Below are 24,461 nucleotides of genomic sequence, written 5' to 3' on the forward strand. Positions count from 1 at the left end.
GGCTTCGTTCATGACCCTTTGTAATCTATTGTGGTCTTGGACTGAGCAGGAACCATACCAAACTATGATACAACCAGAAAGAATGCCTTCTGTGGTGCATCAGTAGAAGGTGGTGAGAATTGTAGTGGACGTGCCAAACTTCCTTAGCCTCCTAAGAAAGTAGAGGCGTTGGTAGGCTTTCTTACTTAGTGTTGGCTCAGAGGGACTAGGACAGGTTCCAGGTGATCTGGACACCTAGAAACCTGAAGCTTTCAACCATTTCTGCTTTATTCCCATTGATGTAGACAGGAGTATGTCTTCCATTATGCTTCCTGAAGTCGATAATGATCTCCTTCATTTTACTGACACTGAGGGAGAGATTATTGTTGTCACACCAGATTCTCTATCTCTTTCCATCTCATCATTGTTTGATATCTGACCCACTACGGTGGTGTCATCAGCAAATTTGAAAATTGAATTGGAGGGGAGTTTGACTACACAGTCGTAGATGTATAAGGAATATAGTAAGGGTCTGAAAACACTGATTACATAAAAAATGGGTGGCACAGTTTTTAACACTGATGCCCTACAGTGCCCGGGGATCTGGGTTCAATTCCGGCTTTGGGTGATCATCTGTGTGGAGTTTGCATGTTCTCCCTATGTCTGCGTGGGTTTCCTTCAGGTGCTCTGGTTTCCTCCCACAGTTCAAAATGTGCAAGTTAGATTGATTGGCCATGCTAAATTATCCCTTTGTGTCCCATGATGTGTAGGTTAGAGGGATTAGTGGGGTAAATAAGTGGAGTTACGGGAATAGGGTTTAGGTAAGATGCTCTGTTATAGTGTCAGTGCAGACTCGATGGGCTGAATGGGCTCCTTCTGCACCTGTAGGAGTCTATGATTATCAGAATCATATGTTAAATAAGATCTTTGTGGAGAAATGCTTTTAAGAATGTATCTATGATTAGGGAAAGATGTGAAAAAAAAGTAACTACAAAATAATTAGGCTCGATATAAGAAGATTAAAGAGTCACACACAAGATTAGAAAAAGGAAGCCAGGTAATATAGTATCTGATACAAATGAACTGTGCTTAAATGTTAGCCAGCTGGTCACAAGATTAGCAATGGGTCATCTTAAAATATCAAATATGTAAAGGGAAAAAACAACAGAGGGAGGCAATGGCTAGTGGTATTATTGCTAGACCATTAATCCAGAAACTCAACTAAAGTTCTGGGGACCCGGGTTTGAATCCCGCCATGACAGATGGTGGAATTTGAATTCAATAAAAAATATCTGGAATTAAGAATCTACAGATGACCATGAAACCATTGTTGGAAAAACCCAACTGGTTTACTAATGTCATTTAAGGAAGAAAATCTGCTGTCCTTACTTGGTTTAACCTACATGTGACTCCAGATCCACAGTAACGTGGAAGATTATCAACTGCCCTTGAACAAGTAGGGATGGGCAATAAATGCTTGCCAGCCAATGACACCCAGTTCCCACAAATGAATAAAAAAGTATTGCTACAGGATAAAATGTGTTTGAATGTAAAGTGTAATATGTTTTGGATCGCCCTAGCAAAGAGTTGGCAGAGTTATGGTGCAAACAACCTGTCTCAGTTTATTTCTATAGTTCAGTTAAAGCCAGCAAGTTAACAGCTCAATGAAAACCTGGGTGCAATATCTTTCTTAATGCTTTATTTTGCTATAATCTCAATTTCTAAAGACTTGTTAGTGTTGGAATGTCAGTGCTTTGTTGACTGCAAATGCTACAGATGTCATTTTACAACCAGATTTTCTTCAACCTGGGCTGCTGAAGGGTTAAGAAGATTCCACATTTATCAATTTGATGAGAAAGTTCTGATCAGTGCTAACTTGGCGACATCTTCTTTAGTGGCATAGGGGTGGGGGTTGCGTTTGGTCTTTTGGCTTTGGCAGGACCAGAAAATCCCCCTGCAGGTGGGTCTAGAAAATCCTGGCCAATGTGGTTTTGGTTGAAGGAGGGATATTAGCCAGGATAATTGGAACAATGACAATAGCCTAGTCATCTGTATATAGCACCTTTAGCCTGCATAAATTGCTGAAGTATTCAGAGATAGGTGGAATAGAACACAATGTGAGCCAAGGTGGGAGCATTTGGGAGCGGTCCCAAAACCATAGAAAATTATGGCTTAGAAACAGGCCTTTTGGCCCTTCTTGTCTGTGCCGAACCATTTTTTGCCTAGTCCCACTGACCTGCACTTGGACCACATCACTCCACACTCCTCTCATCCATGAACCCGTCCAAGTTTTTCCTAAATGTTAAAAGTGACCCCGCATTTACCACTTTATCCGGCAGCTCATTCCACACTCCCACCACTCTCTGCATGAAGAATCCTCCCCGATATTCCCTTTAAACTTTTCTCCTTTCATCCATAACACATGCCCTCTGGTTTTTTTCTCCCCTAGCCTCAGTGGAAAAAGCCTGCTTGCATTCACTCTATCTGTACCCATCAAAATCTTATACATCTCTATCAAATATCCCCTCATTCTCTATGCTCTAAGGAATAAAGTCCTAACCTATTCAATCTCTCTCTGTGACTCAGCTTCTCAAGTCCTGGCAACATCCTCGTGAACCTTCTCTGCACTCTTTCAACCTTATTTACATCCTTCCTGTAACTAGGTGACCAAAACTGTACACAATACTCTAAATTCAGCCTCACCAATGCCTTATATAACCTTACCATAACACTCCAACTTTTATACTCGATGCTCTGATTTATAAAGGCCAATGTACCAAAAGCTCTCTTTATGACCCTATCCACCTGTGACGTCACTTTAAGGGAATTCTGTACCTGTATTCCCAGATCCCTCTGTTCAACTGCACTTTTCAGAGTCCTACCTTTACCCTGTACGTTCTACTTTGGTTTGTCCTTCCAAAGTGCAATACCTCACACTTGTCGGCGTTAAATTCCATTTGCCATTTTTCAGCCCATTTTTCTTGTTAGTCCAAATCCCTCTGCAAGCTTTGAAAACCTTCCTCACTGTCCACTACACCTCCAATCTTTGTATCATTAGCAAATTTGCTGATCCAATTTACCACATTATCATCCAGATCATTGATATAGATGATAAACAACAATGGACCCAACACCAATCCCTGCGGCACTCCACTAGTCACACTCAGAGAAGCAATCCTCCACAACCACTCTCTGGCTTCTTCCACTGAGCCAGTGTCTAATCCAATTTACTACCTCCCCATGTATACCCAGTGACTGAACCTTCCTAACTAACCTCCCATGAGGGACCTTATCAAAGGCCTTGCTGAAATCCAGGTAGACAACATCCACCGCCTTCCCTTCATCCACTTTCCTGGTAACCTCCTCGAAAAACTCCAATAGATTGGTCAAACATGACCTACCACACACAAAGCCTTGTTGACTCTCCCTAATAAGTCCCTGTCTATCCAAATATTTGTAGATCCTATTCCTTATCACACCTTCCAATAACTTGCCCACCACCGATGTCAAACTTACTGGCTTATAATTTCCCGGATTTCTTTTGGAACCTTTTTTAAACAACGGAACAACATGAGCCACCCTCCAATCATCCGGCACCTCCCCTGTGAATATTGACATTTTAAATATGTCTGCCAGGGCTCCTGCAAGTTCAACACTAGTCTCCCTCAAGGTCCATGGGAATACCATGTCCGGTCCTGGGATTTATCCACTCTGATTTGCCTCAAGACAACCAGTACCTCCTCCCCTGTAAAGATTCAATGACCTCCCTACCTATTTGTCCTATTTCCATAGACTCCATGCCCTTTTCCTCAGTAAATATGGATGCAAAAAACCCATTTAGTATCTCCCCCATCTCTTTTGGTTCCATACACAGTCTACCACTCTGGTCTTCAACAGGACCAATTTTATCCCTCACTATCCTTTTGCTCCTTACTTATCTATAGAAGCTCTTTGGATTGTCCTTCACTCTGTCTGCCAAAGCAACCTCATGTCTTCTTTTAGCCCTCCTGATTTCCCTCTTAAGTAGCTTCTTGCACTTTTTATATTCCTTGAGCATCTGATCAGTTCCTCGCTGCCTGTACGTTACATAGAACTCTCTCTTCCCCTTAATCAGGGTTACAATCTCCCTCAAGAACCAAGATTCCTTATCCCTATTTACTTCGCCTTTAATCCTGACAGCAACATACAAACTCTGCACTCTCAAAATTTCTCCTTTGAAGGCTTCCCACTTCCCATTTACATCCTTACCAGAGAACAGCCTGTGCCAATCTACACTCCCCAGATCTCTTCTCATTTCATCAAACTTGGCCTTTCTCCAGTTCAGAACTTCAACCCGAGGACCAGATCTATCCTTATCCATGATCAGGTTGAAACTAATGGCATTATGATCATTGGATCCAAAGTGTTCCCTCACACTCACATCCATCTCCTGCCCTAGCCCATTTCCCAATAGGAGATCCAGTATTGCATCCTCTCTAGTTGGCACCTCTATATGCTGATGTAGAAAATTCTCTTAAACACATTTAACAAACTCTACCCCGTCTAAACCTTTAGCAGTATGCAAGTCCCAATCTATATGTGGAAAATTAAAATCTACTATCATGACTTTGTGTTTCTTGCAGTTGTCAGCTATCTCTCTGCTGATTTGCTTCTCCAATTCTCACTGACTATTGGGTGGTCTATAAGACAACCCCATTAATGTGGTCATCCCTTTCCTGTTTCTCAGCTCCCCCCATAGGGCCTCTGTAGACAAGCTCCCTAATCTATCCTGCCTGAGAACCACTGTAACGTTTTCCCTGACCAACAATGCCACCCACCCCCCCCTCACCTTTTATCCCTCTGCCTCTATCACGCCTGAAACATTGGAGCCCTGGAATATTGAGCTAGTCCTGTCCCTCCTGTAGCCAAGTTTCACTAATGGCTATAATGTCATATTTCCACATGTCAATCCACGCCTTCAGCTCATCTGTCTTCCCCACAATACTCCTGGCACTGAAGCAGACACACCTCAAAGGATTATCTCCACCACGCTCAACCCTTCCCTTTGTGATGTTGCTTGAACTAACCTGTCTTTTTACCCCCGCTCCACTATCTGCACTGGCACTCCGGTTCCCAAATTGAGTTGAAAAGATGGCTTTTCTGATGGCCTTTTTAAAACCTGGAAGAAAGTTGTTCCCAGTCACATCACACAATAGCAGTATGCCAGTGACTGGGGCTCTCTGAGCTGCAAATATATCCCTCAGTGTGTCAGCCACACAAACAACCATCATTGAGAATACAACAAGGGCAAGATATCAAATTCCAATGCTGGAGAAATCAAAGGTGACATGGTGACACTGCTGCCTCAGCACCAGGGACCTGGGTTCAATTACAACCTTGAGTGATTGTGTGGAGTTGCATGTTCTCCCCATGCCTGTGTTTGTTTCCTCCAGATGCTCTGATTTCCTTGCACAGTCCCAAGATGTGCAGGTTAGGTGAATTGGTCGTGGTAGATGCACAGGGTTATGGTGATAGGGCATAGGGGAGGGCCTGGATAAGATACTCTTTCAGAGAGTTGGTGCAAACGCAGGATGGCCTCCTGCGCTGTAGGGATTCTATGGATCATTGTGGTAGGATAATCTCAGCTGAATTTTATTGAAAGAAACAATGACTTTGACAAATTTCTGACTTGAATTTCTTTTTTGTCTGTAGCCAAAAAAGGGAAAACTTTTTGACTTGATAGATGCAGAGTACAGACGCACAACACTACAGTCCTGGTTCATCTGGTAAGTGCGCCTACCTTTAAGCTATATCCAGATATACAAGCACGCCTGTAAATATTCTTGAATGCAGCTCTTCTCCTTCGGCTCCTCACTCCTTTCTGTGTCACAGGCATCATGAGCACTGAAGGCCAGTTGTTCCTCCTCCCCTAACCCCACCACTGCTGGCTATTCTTCAGTGGTGAATATCAATGGACATTGAACTGTGGAAGGCATCTTATCTAATCCAATCAGTCCCCTGAATTTCTGCTCACGTTTTCAGCAGGGGTTTTTAGGTATGAAGCAGGGGCTGCAAATTGTTGCTCATCACATCGAGACAGTTTTAACTATGGGAGGGATTTAGTCCAGGAGATGGGGTACTTCCTACTGAAATCAGCGGAATTCCTGGCTGTGTGGGAAAGGGCCAGGCCGCCCTAATGATTGACAGCTGGTCTCAATGAAAATGATGCCCGAGGGCTTTCCCAGTTACATGGCGGGTATGGGCCCCTTCGCTGATCTCATTGATAATTGCTTCTGGTTCCTACAGAACATAAGACCATAAGAAATAAGAAGAGCAGTAGGCCATTTGGCTGATCAAATAGGATCATGGCTGATCCAACATTTCTAATGTTCACTTTTCTGTCCTTTCCCCATAACCCTCGATTCCCTCCCCCTTGCACCATCTTTCCAGCCAGGTATTCATCTGATATCTCCTGGTGTTTCTACTCTGACTAGCACGTGGCACTGGCAGTAATCCTGAAATCAGTACCTTTAAGGTCCTACTTTTCAACTTATTTCCTAACTCTCCACATTCGGCTTTTAGGACTTCAGGTTTTTTTAACATACCTCATTGGTATCGATGTGTACCATGACCACTGGCTGTTCACACTCCCCCTCCAGAATGTCCTGCAATCACTCTGAGACATCCTTGACCTTAGCATCAGAATGGGAATACACCATCCTAGAGTCTTGTCTGCGGCCACAGAAACACCTATCTATTTCCTCTTACAATTGAATCCCCTGTAACTATTGCATTCCCACATGTTCTCCTTCTCTCCTGAGAAACAGAGCCAACTGTAGTGCCACAAATTGTTACTTCTTTCCCATGAGAGGTTATTCCCTCCAACAATATCCAAAGCAGTTCATCAATTCCGCAGGGGAATGGCCACAGGGGATTCCTGTACTGCTGCTTAGTCCTCTTACACTGCCTGGTGATCACCCTTTCCCTTTCTGCCTGTGGAATCCTAGCCTGCAGTGTGACTACCTCTCTGTAATGCTTTCCACAGTACCCTCAATTTCACAGATGCTCCACATTATCCCTAGGCATAGCTCCAGCTCTGAAAGCTGGGCTTCCAGGAGTTGTAGCTGGAGACACTTCCTGTGCATATAATGGCCCTGGACACTGGATTCCCAAATGGAGCTTGAGGAGCACACCATTTCTTTGGACTTTTCTACCATGATTTACTCCTTTAAATTAAATCTTTTATATCAATTACTCTAGGGCTCTTTTTCCTGATCCTTGTTGCTACAGAATGTACAACTAGAAACCGCAATAAGATCTTTCAAAGTACAGGCACCAAAAGTAGTGAATACTACCTAACCTCACCCACTACTTGCCAATCAGCTCTCTCCCTTGTAACCTCTACTGCTGCAGCAGGGCAAGCCCACTCCCTGAAGATTAAAGAAGTTAGAAAGCAAAGAAAAAAAATCAAAAAGCCCCTGTTCCTTGTGCTCCAAATTCCCCCTGTGTTCCAAATACCTGATATTCCACTCACTCTGGCTATATTTCACTCAGAATGTGTCCTCCTCCACTGCTTGTGTGCAAACTCACCAGTGCTCCCCTTGATGCTGCTCTGGTCACATGTTCAATATTGTGATCTCCATTAAATAGTGAAGGCTGAGCTACACTGTTTGTAGACAAAACAACCTTTCTCTTGTTCCGTACTAGAGAGCTGTACAATTATTCTTAATAAAAAGACAGCTGGTTATATTCTATAATGTAACCGTATGCTGCTATAAGATGTCTGAGAGGCTGCAGGACATTCTTCCTACTTAAGATGTAGGAATAGAAGTAAGCCAGTTGGCTCAATGAGTCTCTTGGATTAATTTTTATGAAATCATATATTTCTCACAACTAAGGTTCCAATGCCAAGGAAGTTGTGCTGTACTGAAGTTAAGTTGACAACTAATCTCTCTGGCTGCTGCCCTATATTTGAGTTCCATTCTGTGAATCTCAGCCTGTCCCATCAGGCTCTCCCCTTCTTATTTGTCACCCTCAGACTCGCCAATCAGGCCCTCCCTCTCTGATCTGTGACCCTCAAGCCTGCAACATTGCAAAGTCCTTCTGTTCTCCTGTGAAATACTGCAATGAGATGATTGGCTGTCTTCCTTCCTGCTTTAACACTGCCAAATTGCACTTGGAGGGGATCTGGCAGTCTCTAATTCTCACTTGTCATTTGCTTAATTGTAAAAAGTATGTGTAAAACTGTTCAGCGACATGCAAATGAATGTTAACAGACTTTTTAACTATCACTGTTGGCTTTCTTCCCCATGAAGCTGCTTCTGCATTGGCCAATTAAATCAGCCATCAGTTTCACTAGTTGGAATTCCTATTTGCCCATTCCCACCTGATTTTATGGCCTTCTTGTCACAAAACCCATTTTGGCAGTTTTCATTGAATTCTATCTTATGTCTGAGATTAGCCAATTTAGCACAGGCTGATGATGAAACCTGGAAACACTGGGCTTTATTCTATACTTGGCAAGTGTACTGACCATCAGATCATTGGGCAATGCCATTAAGAGCTGTCCGTTCCCCTGTGTTTGAGGAAGTGGTGTGACTTGGCCTCCTGGTTTGCTGAGGATTTATAGATTGAACCATGGTCCAGATTTGTAAGTTGCACAGAGAAAGTTGGATGGCCACTTTGTGAAAGACATTCAGTTCAGCGATCAACATCATTAAGGCTCAAAGTCACTGCAATCAGTTTGGGACCTGAGGAACTCAACTGCTTGAGCAATGGAGCTCACTATTACAAACTTCAACTTTAAATTAATTTCTCCCTTTAATTACACCAATGTCCAGGTTGTTTCGACTTCTTCTTGATACCTGGTGCCTTTTCCCATTAGAAAGTCGAAATAATGGGGAGATTCCCACGAGTGTGTTATACGCATTGAGGTGGGACTTGCACCCTCTAGAACTGTAGATGCATCATTTAGTGAAAGAATTATGCAACTTCAGATATGACAGAACAGCAGTGACCAGTCCTACAATGTATAGGTTAGGTGGATTGGCAAAGTTAAATTTCCCTTTAGTGTCTGAAGATGTGTAGGTTATCAGGATTAGCCACGGGAAGTGCACAGGGTTACTGGGGGAGGGTAGGGGAGTGTTCGTATGGAGGGTTGGAGCAGACTTAATGGGCTGAATGGCCTCCTTCTACATAGTACAGATTCTATAAGGGGTTGGTGACAAACTGACCATATTTAATAAATTATAGACTTGACATCTCAATCAATCCTTGAATCAAATAAATGATTCCTGGTGGTGACAAGGATTGCCTGGCTAACAGCTGGAAATTGAACATAGTGTGCAGAGGACACAAAATGTGCAGAGAAGATATAGATAGTCTAAGTGAATGGGCAAGGGTCTGGCAATGTTGATAAATGTGAGGTTATCTATTTTGGTAGGAATAACACCCAAAATGGACTATTATTTAAATGGTAAAAAATTGCAGCTATGCAGAGGGACCTGGATGTCCTTGTGCATGAATCACAAAAAGTTAGTTTGCAGGTGCAGCAGGTAATTAAGAAAGCAAATGGGGTTTTGTCCTTCATTGCTAGAGTGATGGAGTTGAAAAACAGGGAGGTTGTGTTGTAGCTGTATAAGATGCTGGTAGGCCACACCTGGAGTACTGTGTACAGTTTTGGTCTCCTTACTTGAGAAAGGATATACTGGCAATGGAGGGGGTGCAGATGAGATTCACTAGGTTGATTCCAGAGTTGAGAGGGTTGGCTTATCAGGAGAGACTGATAGGCTGGGACTATACACACTGAAATTGAGAAAAATGAGGAGAGATCTTATAGAAACATATACGATTATGAAGGGAATAGAGAAGATAGAAGCAGAGATGTTGTTTCCACCAGCAGGTGAAACTAGGACTAGGGGACATGGTTTCAAAATAAGAAGGAGCAAATTCGAGACTGAGTTGAGGAACTTCTTCACCTAGAGGGTTGTAAATCTGTGGAATTCCCTGCCCAGTGGAGCAGTTGAGGCTACTTCACTGAATGTTTTTAAGGCAAAGATAGATAAATTTTTGAACAGTAAAGGAATTGAAGGTTATGGTGAGTGGGCAAGTAAGTGGAGCTGAGTCCACAAAAAGATCAGCCATGAATGGTGGAGCAGGCTAGAGGGGCCAGATGGTCTTCTCCTGCTCCTAGTTCTTATATTCCTATACAACCTTTAGTGACAATCTTGTACGGTCATTTGGGAATATTTCTTATTTAAATTACGTGAGTCAAGCAATGTGGGTCTTTAAATTCATTGGCAATCATCTTGATTTCATGAGGTGACTAGGTGTAGAGGCACTAATGCTCCACATTGTAACGTGTCCAAAGGCAGCAGTGCTGTACTACAGGCCCATAGGACATTAGATGGCTACATTTGAGCAATAATGCCTGGATCTTGCTGGAGCAGGGCATCCTGTGAAAGTTTAGATTTTAACAAATTTTTGTCCGCAAGGTTTCTAACAGTGTAATGTTGATCATGACGTAATCAATCAGGGCTCTTGGTTATCTGAGACCTTGGTGAGCAATGGAACAAACAATGTATTTCCTGAAGCAAACAGAGAAAGGATTGAGAAGCAAGATGAATAAGTGAGGAGGAATTAATTATCAAATCAGGTACAAAGAGAGAAATAAATGAAGAGCGTGAAAGATTAGAATGAAAGAAAGATTAAATTGACAAAATGGAATAGTAAGAAACTGTACTTATATTTAACCTCTAAGTGCAGCAACAATTTAGAACCTGAAATGTCAGACTTTTAGTTGTTTATTTTCTGGGCAAAAGATATTGACAGTAATATACATATCCTTAAAAGGCAATGAGCAGGTGACAGGTAAATGCAGCAAGTTCTTAAAAATTATAGGAAGTTGAGGGCTAGGTGCTTTTATTTTCAAAGCTTTTGGTAGAGTGGTGTAAATTGTCCAGCGGTTTGTGATGATTTCCAATTCACAAGGTATCCCTCCTTTACTTCAAGTTGCTGATTGAATTGATTAGTAATAATGGTATATTATTAATATGGATTAATTAATAATCAGCCATCCTGAGTGATGGCATTACTTTTTCAGCACATTCTGGGTCAGTAAATGTTTCTTTGTCCTTGTTTACGACCACCCAATTTGAAGAAGGCCTGAAGAGGTTCATGAAAGCCATGGGCCAATTTGGATGGTCTGAGACACCGGACTTCTGCTTGGCCTAGCTCACTTGAATCAGGCTTGTGATGATTGACTGCTATTTTGTGAAGATCTCCTGAAATAATATGCCAACATTTACTTGGTAAAATAACCTAAATTGAAATGGACTGAAAAAGGTACCTGTTTGAAGTAATTAACCTCTTTGGTTTTTCCAGGTTAGGAACAGCATTTGCTTATTATGGGTTGGTTCTAACCAGCTCAGAGCTTTTGGAAAACAACCCTGTCTGTGGTGATGGAGGAAGTAGCAAGACTGCAGTCAATACAGTGGAGACCTGTCACTGCAAGATGTTCGAATCTGCAGACTACCAGACTATGATCATCAGCACTTTGGGAGAATTCTTGTGTAAGAGCGGCTTCTCTGTTTAAAATTTTAATTATTATTCATCCTTTCTCTTTCATGTAATTTCTGGATTTCATGATCTTGAATCCATGTGACTCTGAACTCTGCATTGTGTGCACGCTCAAAGATGAAGGATAGAAACCATGCATCGGTACAGGCATGGTGGGCTGAAGGACTTGTTCCGGTGCTGTATTGTTCTTTGTTTTTTGATTGTCCAACTCTGCCTCTTCCAAATATCTTCAGTGTAGAATATGATATAATACTGGTGCAGTTTTAGACAGGTGGGTCAAAAAACAGCAGGTATCTCATTGTTAAGAAAGATTCAGATTAACGTTACTAATAATTGGTTGGCAATAAACAAGTCACATTCTCCCCAATATGTATGTACATACCAGAGCTTCAATGCAATTATTGGACAAGAACCCTACATGACTTGTAAGATTATTTAAGGTTGCAGTTCTCCCCAGTCCCAGTCCCAAGAACCCTGGTCTGAGGCCCATTCTTTCATATGCCTCGGTGAATGCGCCGACAATAGTTTGTAGTTCGGCCTCTGAATGTGCACAGATGCAGACTTTATCTGCATACTGCAGCTCGATGACAGAAGCTGAGGTGGTCTTGTTCTGGCATGGAGGCATAGTGGGTTAAACGGTTTCCTGCTTGTCTGGTAGGTAGTTCCACTCCAGTGGGGAGCTTCAGGGTGATGGAGTCAAGTGTTGCTGCAAGGAAGATGGAGAAGAACATTGGTGCAATGACGCAATACTGTCTGATCCCAGTTTGCACATGTATTTACTATGATGGTTCCGTTGATAAGGATGGCCCAATGTTTGTATTAGCATCATGTAGCGTGTGCTCTGCAGAAGGCTCAAAGCTATTCTGCCATCCAGTAATAGTAAAGTTTGAACATGCCAGCTTTACTGGAAGTTTAATCTCGCCCAAAATCGCTTGCCGCTTTTTCATTCCACATTATAATTTCTCCTTTCTTTGCCTCCATATGACCCATCTTGACCTTTGCCTATCCCTTCCTTTTTAAATATCAATAGAAGTTTGTACAATTTGTTTCTATGTCTCTTGCCAATCTGCTCTCATATTTTCTTTTCTCTTCCTTTATCGAGTTCTGCGTCATCCTTTGCTGAATTCTAACATTGTTAAATAGGTTACTTAGACTGGGGCAAAAGACACACCCAAGTAAAATAACAGTAATGAAACTAGCTATCATTAACAAAATGGAAAGGCTATATTTCATATTTTTGGGAGCTCCTTCTTAATTCTATGTCACAAAGAATTTGTAGGAACTGATTTACAAAAGTAATGAGTCAGGAATTCAACTAAATGTATTTAGTTAAATGATTAAAATGATACTTTTTTTATTCATTCGTGGGACATCGCCGGCCGGCTAGCATTTATTGCCCATCCCTAGTTGTCCTTGAGAAGGTGGTGGTGAGCTGCCTTCTTGAATTGCTGCAGTCCATGTATTGTGGGTTGACCAATAATGCTATTAGGGAGGAAATTCCAGGATTTTGACCCAGCGACTGCAAAGGAACGGCAATGTATTTCCAAGTCAGGATGGTAAGTGGCTTAAAGGGGAACTTGCAGGTGGTGGTACTCGCATTTATCTGCTGCCCTTGTCCTTCTAGATGGAAGTTGTCATGGGTTTGGAAGGTGCTGTCTAAGGATGTTTGGTGATTTGCTGTAGAGCATCTTGTAGATAGTACACATGCTGCTACTGAGTGTTGGTGGTAGAGGGATTGAATGCTTGTAGATGTGGTGCCAGTCAAGCAGGCTGCTTTGTCCTGGATGGTGTCAAGCTTCTTGAGTGTTGTTGAAGCTGCACCCATCTGGGCAAGTGGGGAGTATTCCATCACAGTCCTGACTTAGCCTTGTAGGTGGTGGATATGCCCTGGGGAGTCAGGAAATGAGTTACTCGCTGCAGTATTCTTAGCTTCTGACCGGCTCTTGTAGGCATTGTGTGTATATGGTGAATCCAGTTGAGTTTCTGGTCAATGGTAACCTCAGGGATGTTGACAGTGGGGGATTCAGTGATGGTCACACCATTGAATGTTAAGGGACGGTGGTTAGCGTGTCTCTTATTGGTGATGATCATTGCCTGGGGCATTTGTCTGGCGCGATTGTTATTTGCCACTTGTTAGCCCAAGCCTGGATATTGTCCAGATCTTGTTGCATTTGGACATGGACTGCTTCAGTATCTGAGGCGTCACGGATGGTGCTGAACATTGTGCAATCATCGGCGAACATCTCCACTTCTGACCTTATGATGGAGGGAAGGTCATTGATGAAGCAGCTGAAGATTGATGGGCCTAGGACACTATTCTGAGGGACTCCTGCAGAGATATCTTGGAGCTGAGATGACTGACAACCACAACCATCTTTCCACGTACCAGGAATGACTCCAACCAGCGGAGAGTTTGCTCCTGATATCCCATGATTCCAGTTTTGCTAAGGCTCCTTGATGCCACAGTTGGTCGAATGCGGCCTTGATGTCAAGGGCTCTCACTCTCACCTCACCCCTGGAATTCAGCTCTTTTGTCCATATTTGAATCAAGGCTGTAATGAGGTCAGGAGCTGAGTGATCCTGGCGAAATCCAAACTAGGAGTCACTGAGCAGGCTATTGCTGAGCAAGTGCTGCTTGACAGCACTGTTGATGAACCCTTCCATCACTTTATTGATGATTGAAAGTAAACTGGATGGTAATTGGTTGGGTTGGATTTGTCCTGCCTTTTGTGTACAGGACATACCTGGGCAATGTTCCACATTGTCGGGTACATGCCAGTGTTGTAACTGTACTGGAAGAGATTGGCTAGGGGAGCAGCAAGTTCTGGAGCACAAGTCTTCAGTATTATTGCTGGATTGTTATCAGGGCCCATTGCCTTTGCAGTATCCAGTACTTCCAGTCATTTCTTAATATCACATGGAGGGAATCAAACTGGCTGGATATTGGCATCTGAGAACCACTGGAGGAGGCTGAGATGGATCATCCATTTGGCACTTCCAGCTGAAGATTGCTGCAAATATTTCAGCCTTATCTTTTCACTGTTGTGCTGGGCTCCTCCAACATTGAGGATGGGGATATTTGTGGAGCCTCCTCCTCCAGTGAGTTGTTTATTTGTCCACCACCATTCATGACTGGATGTGGAAGGACTGCAGAGCTTGGATCTGATCCATTGGTTGTGGGATCGCTTAGCACTGTCTATCGATTGCTGTTTATACTGTTTGGCATGAAAGTAGTCCTGTTTGGTACCTTCACCAGGTTGACACCTCATTTTTAGGTATGCCTGGTGTTGCTCCTGGCACGCCCTCCTGCATTCCCCATTGAACTCGGGTTGATTCCCTGGCTTGATGGTAATGGCTGAGTGGGGGATGTGCTGGGCCATGGGGTTGCAGATTGTGTTGGAGTACAGTTCCGCTGCTGTTGATGGCCCACAGCACCTCATGGATGCCCAGTCTTGAGTTGCTAGATCAGTTTAAAGTCAGTCTGATTTAGCACGGTGATAGTTCCACACAACAAGATGGAGATTATTCTCAATGTGAAAGTGGGACTTTGCCTCCACAAGCTGAGGGTTGGGTTTGAGAAAGGGTTAGTGCATTTTGCATGACTTGGGTTAAATTGCAACAATGATTGCACCTCAAGGGCCTTTAATTGGCTGCAAAGAGTTTGTATAAAGTGCTATATATAAATGCAAGCTCCTTTCTTAATGGAATTTCCTGATCAGAGGAGTATGACAAAAAGTTATTAGATGTTTTTAGATTCCACCCCTCCTTGGGGGCAGCATGTCAAGCAAAGGAGTAATTTAACTCCTTAAACTGACTGTCCCTTATGAATAACACTTACATTTAAAAAATTTAGGCATGACAGTGCACTTTGTGGTGAGAATCAGATTGTTTGCAGATTAGATTTTCAGGTGATTCTGGTAGCATGTATGAGTAAACTTAATGAAAAGGCTGCTCTTAGATTCAGCCACATTCTAGGCTGCTATCATGAAAAACAAAATGACCTTCTTCTGATATGGGAAATCCATCAGTAGATATTAGCAGCATACAGCTCAGCTGTGTCTCACTGTAAGGTGTCAGTGACATATTGCTGCTGATATGGTATCGGCCAAACGACGAGAGAAACTTCACCTCACAAAGCCTTTATTTTCTTCACTCCTACAAAGTACAGACTCATTTCGATTACTGGGATGAGCTCAAGTTATGTATCACAAGCTAAATTCATCTGTTCATGTGCCAATGTGAGAATTAAGATGTCGGCACAGAACATGTCCATTCAGCCCATTTCATGTGTGCTAGCTCCTTGAAGGAGCTATCCAATTAGTCCCTTTCCTCCATCTGTGCTCCTCTTTCAAAACATTTACCACTCTTTCTCTTTTATAAGTTCCTGAGGTAGTTTTGTAGCCCACTACTCAGTTTTAACGTTGGAATTGTGAATCGGTAGTCTGTCATTGCAATTTTCATTTCCACTGTGTTACCAAGTGGCCAGTCTGCAATGTCACTTTTGAGTGGGGTGATAATCTGAAAATCCACTCCCTCGTGGACACTGAATTCACCCCATTTCATCGAATCATGGAATCCCTGCAGTGCAGAAGGAGGCCATTTGGGCCCATTAAGTTTGCACTGACCACAATTCCATCCAGACCCTATTCCCATAACCTTACATATTCACCCTATTAATCTCCTGACACTAGGGTAACATGGCCAATAGGCCTACCCTGCATATCTTTTGGACTGTGGGAGGAAACAGGAGCACCCAGAGAAAACCCACACAGACATGAGGACAGTGTGTGTGACTTGAGGCTGGAATTGAATCGGGTCCCTGGCATTGTGAGGCAGCAGTGCTAACCACTGTGCTATCTCTGGTGTGGCATTCCATGCATTATTAACCCCTTGTATTCTAGTGGTGACCTTGTATATGTGTCCTCAGCTTAACAACTCACCGAGCAATGTAAATACTGAATTACCTCATCAAAAAACCTTCCTAAATTTGAAGACCTCAAGTATATTGCGTTTTCTGTCCCGCAGCTGGATGGTGGGAATGCTGAGCAAACTAAAGATGAGAAACCAAGTCTGATTAGATCAGCTGATGTCAACCTGAATCAAACAGCCCCAGAAAGCTCCAGGTTCCAAACTTGCTACTTGGTATCTGAGTTGACCAACAATTGGAGGAAAGGCAGACATCCCATTCAGCCAGTGAAACCTATCCCATTCCGACCAGAACTCTCCTGTTACAGTAACAATTGTACATTGGCATTCCTATACCAACTATCCTTCTACACCATCTGTCCTCAATGAGGAAGAAAGATACCCTGGGAACAGCTTTAAACAGTTTGATCAAAAGCAATTTATTGGACGCTGGAAGTCTAGAATAGAAATAGAAAATGCTGGAAACGCTCAGCAGGTCAGGAAACATCAGTGGAGAGAGAAACAGAATTATCGACTTGAAACCTTGAGACAGCTGTTTGCCCCAGTATTGGGGTGGAAATAGATAGCCTTTTATGCCACTAGCCAGCCACTGGTGAGTTAGGCACTTTTGGAGACCAATTTGAATTTTCCAGTGTGCTTGCTTGCTTGCACCCCTCACCCCCCGCCCCGTCCCCCCAATATGGTGGCAGTGTCCTGGTAGCAGACCTGGGGAACAGCTCTCCAGAAAGACTTTGGGAGACCCTCTCCCCTGCCATCTCCCACCTATCTGGCCATAGCTGAAACCGTTTTTAAAATTTCAAATGGAAATGTCCTCTCTCTTTGACTTCTGCTTCATGGCGATGGCAGTTGTTTAGAGGTAGGTGCTGCATGGGATGGACAGGTGCACAAGGGAAGGTGGGTGTTGCCATGGGGGTGGGTATCCTGGCATTGGACTCGAACCCAGAGTTCCTGGTCCACTGATAGCGGGCATTACCATGGCACCACAAGGCCTCCTTTCCGTTACAGTGTGAGATAAGTAATAGGGTAGCTATTGTAGATTTTCTGGTAGTTTTGAATTTTCTGTATTGGGATTGTCGGGTACAAGGTTGTATACTATATCACAGCATTCCTGGAAATGTTTATGAAGACCAACACAACTTCCTTTAGAGAGGATTTGGAAGAGGAGCATGGCTATAACTGTAAAATTCTGCGCAATTATTTGTATGATTTTGGGAAATGATTATACTCAGTGCTATCAAGTATCAGCCTGGACACTGAGGTAGCATCATGCCTCTGAGGCTGAAGGTTTGGGTTAAAGTTCCACCCTAGAAACCTTGGCATAAGATTTAAGCCAATCTTCAAGTACTAGTACTGAGGGAATACTGCACCATCAGAGATATTGTCCAGAATTTTCCAGCCTTCCCACCCCTCTAACAGCGGGTTTTCCTACAGTGGAAGCGACTGTCCATTGGCCATCGGCAGAATTTTCCAGTCCCATTGAAATCTGCGGACAATTGCAAGGTTTGCCCGTCCCACTTCCAGGGAATCCGTGGTGGGATGGACATTGGAGGGACTGGAAGATCCTGCTAGTGGGAAAGACTGGAGAATCCCACCCATTGGTCCTTTAGGGGATGAGAAAGGGGACATAATAACTGGAAATGAGAAAATGGCTGAGGCATTGAACAGGTATTTAGCGTCGGTCTTCACAGTGGAAGACAAGTAAACGCCAAAAATTGATGACAGGAAGGCTAAGGCAGGTAAGGACCTAGAAACTATCATTACCACGAAAAAGGCAGTGTTGGGCAAGCTAATGGGACTAAAGGTAGACAAGTCTCCTGGTCCTGATGGAATGCATCCCAGTGTACTAAAAGAGATGGTGGAAGAAATAGCAAAAGCACTAGTGGTAATTTACCAAAATTCGCTGGACTCTGGGGTGGTTCCCGCAGATTGGAAACAGCAAATGTGATACCACTGTTAAAAAAGGAGGTAGACAAAAGGCAGGTAACCATAGGCCGGTTAGCTTAACTTCTGTAGTAAGGAAAATGCTTGAATCTATCATCAAGAAAGAAATAGCGAGACATTCGGATATAAATTGTCCCAATGGTAAAACGCAGCATGGGTTCATGAAGGGTAGGTCATGTTTGACTAATTTGGTGGAATTCTTTGAGAACATTACATGTGTAGTGGACAATGGGAAACCTGCAGATGTGGTGTATCTGGATTTCCAGAAGGCATTTAACGAGGTGCTGCACCAAAGATTGCAACGTAAGATAAAGGTGCACAGTATTACAGGTAATGTATTGGCATGGATAGATTGGTTAACTAACAGAAAGCAGAGTGGGGGTAAATGGGTGTTTTTCTGGTTGGTGATCAGTGACTAGTGGTGTGCCTCGGGGATCAGTGTTAGGATTGCAAATTATATAGATGATTTGGAGTTGGGGACCAACTATAGTGTATCAAAATTTGCAGATGACACTGAAGTGGTTAGAAGAGCAAAGTGTGCAGAGAGATATAGATAATCTGAGTGAGTGGGCAAGGGTCTTTCAGATGGAGTACAATGTTGGTAAATAGGTCATCCATTTTGGTAGGAATAACAGCAAAATGGACTACTATTTAAATGGTAAAAAATTGCAGCATGCTGCTGTGCAGAGGGACCTGGGTGTCCTTGTGCAGGAATCTCAAGGAATTGGTTTGCAGGTGCAGCAGGTAATTAAGAAGGCAAATGGAATTTTGTCCTTCATTGCTAGAGGGATGGAGTTTAAAAACAGTGAGGTTATGTTGCAGCTGTATAAGGTGCTGGTAAGGCCACATCTGAAGCACTGTGTACAGTTTTGGTCTCCTTACTTGAGAAAGGATATACTGGCACTGGAGGGGGTGCAGAGGAGATTCACTAGGTTGATTCTTGAGTTGAGAGGGTTGGCTGATGAGGAGAGACTGAGTAGGCTGGGGCTATACTCATTGGAATTCAGAAGAATGAAGGGAGATCTTATAGAAACATATAAGATTATGAAGGGAATATATAAGATAGAAGCAGGGAGCTGTTCCCACTGGCAGGTGAAATTAGAACTAACAAGGGGAAACAGATTTAAGACTGAGTTGAGGAGGAATTTCTTCATACAAAGGGTTGTGAATTTGTGGAATTCCCTGTTCAGTGAAGCAGTTGAGGTTACCACATTGAATGTTTTTAAGGCAAGGATAGATAAATTTTTGAACAGTAAAGGAATTAAGAGTTATGGTGAGTGGGCAGGTGAATGGAGCTGCGTCCGTAGAAAGATCAGCCATGATCTTATTGAATGGTGGAGCAGGCTTGAGGGGGCAGATGGCCCACTCCTGCTCCTAGTTTTTATATTCTTATGTTTCTGTTCTTATTGTTCCCTAAATGAAACATTATAGTCTAAAGAGGACACTTTTTCCTTGTGTCCTGGTTATCATTTACATCTTATCCAATGCCTAAATTGGGTGATTCAGTAACTTATTAAATTAGTTTGTGTGAGCTTGCTGTGTGTATATTGGCTGTCGCATTTCCTTGCATTAGAAAAGTGACTGTACTTTAGAACTACTTGATTCTTTGTAAAACCATTTGGGATGTCCTGAGATCTCAAATTAGATAAATGCAAATCCTTGCTTAAGGATCCAAACCACCATAAATAGCTCTGAGAAGAATTCCTTTTCAGTGGTAATCTTCCAACTTGGATTGTTTCAAAATTAACACAAATCCAGTTGAAGTGGCTGGGTTAAAGTAATGCCAATCAGAAAATTTGGGTTCATTGAACAATGACTCTTAAGGATTGGTTTACCTTGAGCAGCAATCTGTACTGTGTGTTTTGAAGAAAAACTCTCTTTTTAGATGCTTCTCAATAATGACAGATACAACAATTTGCAATCAAGATATATCAGGTGAATAGCCTGCCATCAGTCGATGATGTCCACATGATGAGTGGCAAAGTTGCTGAGGCACTGGAGAAATTGTTCATGGAGAAAATGGAAGAGAGTTTGTACTTAACTAACGCCTCCTTCGAGGAACACAAACTCAACACCAAATTTTATTTTTATCAAGTTTAATTTATTTCAAGCCTCTTCAGTTGATTATTTCCTCTCTTATGCAAAATTTGAACTGAATTATTCCCTTTTTATCTTATGGCTTAACTGTCTTTTCTTTCAGTTGTTCCATTTAGCCCTTTTGTCATTGAAACATTGGGAAGACGTCGCAGTTTGGCTTTAACTATGGGAGCCTCTGGAGTTTTCTTTCTCTTCCTCAACTTCTGCAGCAGCAGGTAAGGTAGTTTTCAGAAGGCGTTTGACAAGGTGCCTCACAAGAGGTTATTGCAGAAGGTAAGGGGGCATGGAGTTGGGGGTAGGGTGTTAGCGTGGATAGAGGACTGGTTGTCAAATAGGAGGCAGAGAGTGGGGGTCAATGGGTGCTATTCGGATTGGCGGATGGTGACTAGTGGAGTGCCCCAGGGGTCGGTGCTGGGGCCTCAGCTATTTACCATTTATATAGATGATCTGGAGGAGGGAACCAAGTGTAGGGTGTCGAAATTTGCTGATGACACCAAAATTGGTGGAACGGCAAATTATGCGGAGGGTGGGGAGAGTCTACAGAAGGATCTAGATAGGCTGGGTGAATGGGCCAGGAAATGGCAGATGGAATTTAATGTTGGCAAGTGCGAGGTGGTCCACTTTGGTAGGAATAATGGTAGGAAGGATTATTACTTACGTGGAGAAAAACTGCAGCAGGCGACGGTGCAGAGGGACCTCGGGGTCCTTGTGCATGAGTCGCAAAAACCCAGCTTGCAGGTGCAGCAGGTGGTCAGGAAGGCGAATGGGATGCTGGCCTTCATCGTGAGGGGGATTGAATATAAAAGTAGGGAGGTCTTGCTGCGGCTGTATAGGGCATTGGTGAGGCCGCAGCTGGAGTACTGTGTGCAGTTTTGGGCGCCGTACTTACGCAAGGATATTTTGGCCTTGGAGGGAGTGCAGAGGAGGTTTACTAGGCTGATGCCGGAGTTGAGGGGGTTGAGCTATGAGGAGAGGCTGAATAAATTAGGCTTGTACTCGTTAGAGTTTAGAAGAATGAGGGGAGATCTCATTGAGACGTATAAGATGATGAATGGGATGGATAGGATAGAGGTGGAGAGACTCTTCCCGCTCAGAAAGGATAGTAGGACTAGGGGGCACAGCCTCAAGATAAAGGGGGGGCGGTTTAGAACGGAGTTGAGGAAGAACTTCTTCACTCAAAGGGTGGTGAATCTCTGGAATTCTCTGCCCGTTGAAGTGGTGGAGGCTGCCTCGCTAAATATTTTTAAGACGCGGGTTGATGGGTTTTTGATAAGAGAGGGGATTAAGGGTTATGGGGAGAGGGCGGGAATGTGGAACTGAGCCAAGACGGATCAGCCATGATCTTATTGAATGGCGGGGCAGGCTGGAAGGGCTAGTTGGCCTACTCCTGCTCCTATTTCTTATGTTCTTATGTCCTTATCAACTATTGGTTATGAAGAATCAACCTTTGATAGGTAAGAATTTACCCCCCAATTTCATGACCAAGTTGTACTCGAAACAATACTCCTAAAATGTCCCAATGCTTCATGGATCTTTCAGCCAGGTTTTCTTCATCCCTTCAACACACTTAGTTCTCTTCACTTTGTCTGCTGCCCCATCTTCACATCCTCCATTATCCATCTGTGCCTGTCATCTCCACCCCTTTCTATTTACTTTCTTTTCCACATCCCGAATCCCTTCTTTCACTAGTCCATTTATTAACAATCTCTATGTTCACTGTGGTTGACACAGTGGTTAGCACTACTGCCTCACAGCACTGGGGACCTGGGTTTAATTCTAGCTTCAGGTGACAATGTGGAGCTTGCACGTTCTTCCCATGTCTGTGTGGGTTTCCTCTGGGTGCTCTGGTTTCCTCCCGCGGTCCCAAGATGTTCAGATTAGGCAGATTGGCCATGCAAAGTTGCCCCTTAGTTTGTGTTTGTTTGTGAATGTGATTATGCTTGAAATGGTGTAGTGTCCTTCAAGCTATAAACCCCTGGTGACGACAAACTAGCAACCTGTTCCAGGAATAATTATCTACAGAAACAGATGAAAGTCAAACCTATGGATGCGGCAAGATTGAGAAAGAGATATCTACTGTAACTTCCCTTCACTCTCAATCCCTTGTTTCACTGTACCTGTTCCCTTGTTTTTGGTTTGCCCTGTTGCATTTAGGAAAATGAATTTTCTGCTGGTTGAATTTCTGCAGGTTGAATGATTGATTTGTCATTCTCATTGGAAATTTAAGTCTTATGTAGGTTTGTGTCAAATTTGTTAGAACAATATCGCTGGTACAGAGCAAGCTGCAGTTCTAACATTGTAATTGGCTTGCAGGCATTATGTACAAACTCCGTTCAGTAACTTGTTACTAGGATGATGGTGGTTCTTCAGAAAGATGAGACAGGCAGGGTTATGCTGTTTCTCACATGTGGATGCTCACTACTTAAAACCGTAAAAGTGCCAGTAAAATCTGCAGACCGAGACCTTTGTTGCAGAAGTGATACCGATAAGTTTTCTTGTGAAGTATGCTTCTTGCAAACCTCTCTTTAAAGAGACAGGACAGAACAGGCTGAAGGGGAAAATGCAATCCCAACATCATTCTTCAGAAACACACTTATTTCCCCAGTCAAATCAGGTCCCAATGATTCATTGCTTTCATCAACTTTGTCTTCCCTGATGAAAACTTCTCTTTCCTAGAGCAAATCAGTAATGGTAAATATTATCAGAGAAAGGAATCACCTCCTCCAGGTTTGCATGTACTTTAGAATCATTTGATTCTAAAGCTAAAACTTCCAAGTGAATTGTTACTTGGCTTGTTGATGTCATTTGTGGGTCAGTGGGTCATAGCCTGGAATCCAGATAGGTTGTAGCTTCAAGTCTCACTGCAGAAATTTGAGCACATCATCTAGGGGTGACATTCCAGTACTGCACTGCTCAAGGCGCCAGCTTTCTAATAGACATTTATCTGAGATTCAACAATGCACAGTGCGGGTGAGAATTGGAGATTGAATTAAAGCATTGTTACAGAATTTAAAAAATTAGAATAGAGTTTTAAAAACATAGAACAAGAGTAAAAGATAAAATTAGAGGGTATGCTGGATGCAGCTTGCAAGAAGTCACCACGTTCCGGTGCCATCTTGGGAATGTTCTCTTCCCTCAAGGGAGTGAGACCCCTTGAAATATCCGAAGTGCTCTGGTAAACTGCTTCCCATCCATTATAAACCAGCAGGTTCTACACTTGGCAATGAGTTAATAACTTCCTGAGTTGAAAGATCATGGATTCCGAGATTGAGCACAGTTAGTACTGAGGGAGAGCTGGTGTCAGATAAGATATTAAACAGAGGCAAAAGTAAAAGATTCCATGACAACTGTTTGAAGATGAGTGCAGAAGGTATCTCTGGTGTCCTGATTTTATTACTCCACAACCAACATTACTAAAAATGGATGATCTGGTGTTATCACATTATTGATGGTAGGAGCTTGCTGTGTGAAATTATCTGTCACATTTCTGAATTACCATCACGACTAGTTGCTAAAATTACTTTATTGATAGAAAATTGCTTTGGGAAATGATGAAAAACACCATATATGAGTGCAAATCTTTCTTTCTTTCCCAGAGGTGTATTGACTGCTTTACTTTTTATTCTCCGAGCCCTGGTTGCTGCTAATTTCACCATCATCTACATTTACACTGCAGAGGTAGGTAGGCAACATCTTTGTAAATATTAATGAGGAACTCGGCCCTGCCATTGAAGGTATCAGTGTTGTCTCAGCTGAAATGTCAAAGAATGTCATGGAGAATACTCTTGTGCTAAACATTTTTCCATTGTATATTGAAAAAAATACTGCTGTCACAATGGACTGTTAAATGCATTTCTAGCTAACTTCCAATTTTTGGCTCTTTAAACAGAGACTTGCAGAGTTTGGTTTCTGCTTTGCTGAATATTCTATGTTAGTCCTGATGACGAAGCAACCCTGGAATG

At 42.9% G+C, this 24,461-nt stretch overlaps 1 protein-coding gene across 4 annotated transcripts in view; it reads left to right on the plus strand.

Annotated features, from left to right (window-relative positions):
* Positions 1-24,461, plus strand: part of svopl (SVOP-like) — a 123,023-nt gene that overhangs the window by 81,886 nt on the left and 16,676 nt on the right. For all 4 annotated transcript variants that reach the window (XM_080190655.1, XM_080190653.1, XM_080190654.1 and 1 more), the window contains 4 exons: positions 5,671-5,744; positions 11,341-11,528; positions 20,603-20,714; positions 24,096-24,177. In XM_080190655.1, coding sequence (XP_080046781.1) covers positions 5,671-5,744; positions 11,341-11,528; positions 20,603-20,714; positions 24,096-24,177 — 456 coding nt within the window. The remainder of the gene's footprint in view (positions 1-5,670; positions 5,745-11,340; positions 11,529-20,602; positions 20,715-24,095; positions 24,178-24,461) is intronic.

The sequence above is a fragment of the Carcharhinus amblyrhynchos genome, chromosome 6 (assembly GCF_965287045.1).
Source record: "Carcharhinus amblyrhynchos chromosome 6, sCarAmb.v2.hapA, whole genome shotgun sequence".
In the NCBI taxonomy this organism is placed as follows: Eukaryota; Metazoa; Chordata; class Chondrichthyes; order Carcharhiniformes; family Carcharhinidae; genus Carcharhinus; species Carcharhinus amblyrhynchos.